This window comes from Apium graveolens, chromosome 8 (assembly GCF_009905375.1).
Source record: "Apium graveolens cultivar Ventura chromosome 8, ASM990537v1, whole genome shotgun sequence".
Taxonomy (NCBI): Eukaryota; Viridiplantae; Streptophyta; class Magnoliopsida; order Apiales; family Apiaceae; genus Apium; species Apium graveolens.
The window spans coordinates 10,392,072-10,394,849 of record NC_133654.1 but is presented as its reverse complement, the minus strand read 5'-3'; the positions used below and the strand labels follow the sequence as shown (position 1 = coordinate 10,394,849).

The window sequence follows — 2,778 nt, the reverse complement described above, 5'->3', positions numbered from 1 at the left end:
AAATTAATAAATAATAATATTATGAAAGGAGTCCATCTAAGAAGAAGTGGTTTTAAAATCAGGATAAAATATATGAGTAGGTTGGAAAAATAAGAAAATAATATGAAGTATTGATGATCTTAAAATCTTGACAAGTAAAACTGCCGCTAAATATTAAATTAAAAAAAAACAAAAAAAACATGCAGAAGAGTCTATGTGAGTACGTCTGTATGTGCCAGGTTTACATAGGTTTTTTTAATTCACAAACAAGGTAAACGTGAGTAGACTGAAAAATAACAAAATTTCAAGCACAAAAGTCTATTAATACACAGGGTCATTCATTTGTTTGTATACGGTTGTTCGTCATGTGTTTACTTACTTGTCAATGTTATCATCTATTTACATAAATTTTTATCACCAACTGTTCCTTTATATCAATTTGTAGCAACTAGTAAGGTGATCTACATTTCATACTTATTTTCTCTGTTAATCAAGTTCATGTCAATTTGTAGCAACCAGTAAGTTGGCCTACATTTCATACTTGTTTTCTCTCTTAATCATGGCTAAGAGGGCAGATTTATAAAGATACAAACCTTTGTAGAGGTACACCTAATTGCTTCATGTTCTAGGCAACTTGTGCATATGAGTAAGTTTACCAAATCTTTATAAAATAAATATATGGATCATAAAGTTCTTGAATGGAGAAACCGGATCAATGATTTTTGTTTAGTTTTTATTTTACCTGTTGAACTAGCATTCATGAGATTATGAATTACAGGATTATATGAATGATAAATACTTGAATTTCTTGAATTTGGAAGCCTGGCACGTGTGTTCTGCTAATTCTACTGTAATATTTGATTTGCTGAATTATCACATGTAATGATCAACCTCCCAGGAGACTGATTATTATTTTTTATGCAATGCCCACCAGAGACTGACAAAAACTCGAGAATACTATCAAGAAGTCTAGAAATGGAGGAAATCTCTAATGATCAGTTTGATCACGAGGTCAAATCAGCGTTACAGATTGAAGAAGCTGAACAGCCAAGGATTGATACATCTCCTTCCTTGCATAGATCTCCGAATACACTCACTACTGATGGCAAAAGCTTTGGATCCATGAATCTGGAGGAGTTCATAAACAGCATTTGGACTGAAGAAGAAGCTCAGGCACAGAATGCGAACTCAGTGGTGCCAACAGCGGAAGCCAGTTCAAGTCTCAACAACATGAATCCACAATATCACTTTGGTCAGACCCCGAACGGGAGCAGTGACATTGCAAGACAAATGAGCTTGACAAGACCAGGATCACAGAGTGTTCCAGCACCTTCGTGCCAGAAAATAGTGGATGTGTCACGCGAGCCATCAGATGGAGAAATGACATTCTATGAATTTCTGGTCAAGATAGGGGTACTCCGGGAAGAAGGTGCTATAGCACAAATTCCTCCACCTCGTCTGCTTTATCAGCTTCACCCTCCTGCTCCTCCTTTCTTTCAACCTCGTCCAGCTCCGCCTCTGCTTCCTCGTCCTCAGCTACCCTATGGCAGTGTTGATGTCCCTACTCCATTTGGACCACAAGCCACAAGTTTTTATGGAGTGGCTAGTGGTGTACGTGGAAGTGAAAATATTGGAGAAATGGGTGCTGTTTCCTTGGATGAAATAGGATTGAACAATCGAGGACAGAAGCGGATAATAGAGGGACCAAGCGAGATGATGATTGAAAGGTACGAAAAAAAGTTGATTAGAAATAGGGAAGCAGCCACAAAATCTAGGGCCAAAAAACAGGTACAAGCTCTTTTTATCGTTTTTACTTGCATAATTTCTTTCTGCTTTAGTTTACTTATTGTTCTTTTATGATTCTTTTTTTCAAACAGGCACGCACTAGGGAATTTGAAGCACAGCTCAATCATTTGAAACAAGAAAATTCTTGCCTAGCGGAAAGATTGGTGAGTACCAAATACAGATGGATGTATAGCTGCAATTTGTTGGCAAGTTTGTGTCATAACAACTCTTTATCTGATTCAACTCCCTTTTCTTGTGCCATGAACAGAAAGAGCTAGAGAGCAAATCTAGACAGCTCGTAATGTTTAAATCATTAATTATCATTTCTTATTAAAAGGCTTGCAATCACTCCTCCGCATAGAGTAGCTGTATCATGCATATTCACTTGCAATCTAATTATGCTACTCCATGTGGAGGTGTGTGCCATAAATATTAGTACGTTTGTTGAGCGGCTAAAATATTTTTGTACTCAACAATCAAGTGACTCGTGATTAAGTTTTAGGAATATGCTTTCATTCAGTATTTGTATATTAACTAGAGATGTTCCTTATGAACAATTTGCAGCAATTGGAAACAAAAAAAAATGAAGCTCAGAAAAAAGCAAAAGAGAAACGGGGTACATTGAGGAGGACTTTGAGCTGTCCACACTAAAATAGTCGGACAGTTTTCTGTAATTGATATTTCTCTTTCCAGTTTTTCTTTTACTATCTGTTTTACATTATATCATATGTAATAGAAGTGTGCTCATGTATTTTTCTGGCAAAATTTTGTAATGTACACTTATAAATTGCGGGACATTTCTATGAACGTCCGTAAGTGGAAACTACGGCTATAATAAAAGTTATTGCTAGAATAAATAATAAGTACAATAGAACATCAACTGTGAATTTCTTTAGTTCTTAAGAGAAGTGAAACTTATAATCTATTTTTACAAAGGAATGCACAAAATGAACCACAAATTTCTACGGCCAACTATTCACATAATGTTCTTGTACAACTAAATAAGTAATAATA

The 2,778-nt window shown here is 35.6% G+C and overlaps 1 protein-coding gene across 1 annotated transcript; it reads left to right on the top strand.

Moving 5' to 3' along the window:
- Positions 1-446: 446 nt before the first annotated feature.
- LOC141679269 (protein ABSCISIC ACID-INSENSITIVE 5-like) lies at positions 447-2,415 on the top strand. The gene is made up of 4 exons (XM_074485773.1): positions 447-625; positions 914-1,767; positions 1,857-1,928; positions 2,329-2,415. The coding sequence occupies exons 1-4, from the start codon at positions 622-624 to the stop codon at positions 2,413-2,415; spliced, it is 1,017 nt and encodes a 338-aa protein (XP_074341874.1). The 5' UTR covers positions 447-621.
- The last annotated feature ends 363 nt before the right edge of the window (positions 2,416-2,778 follow it).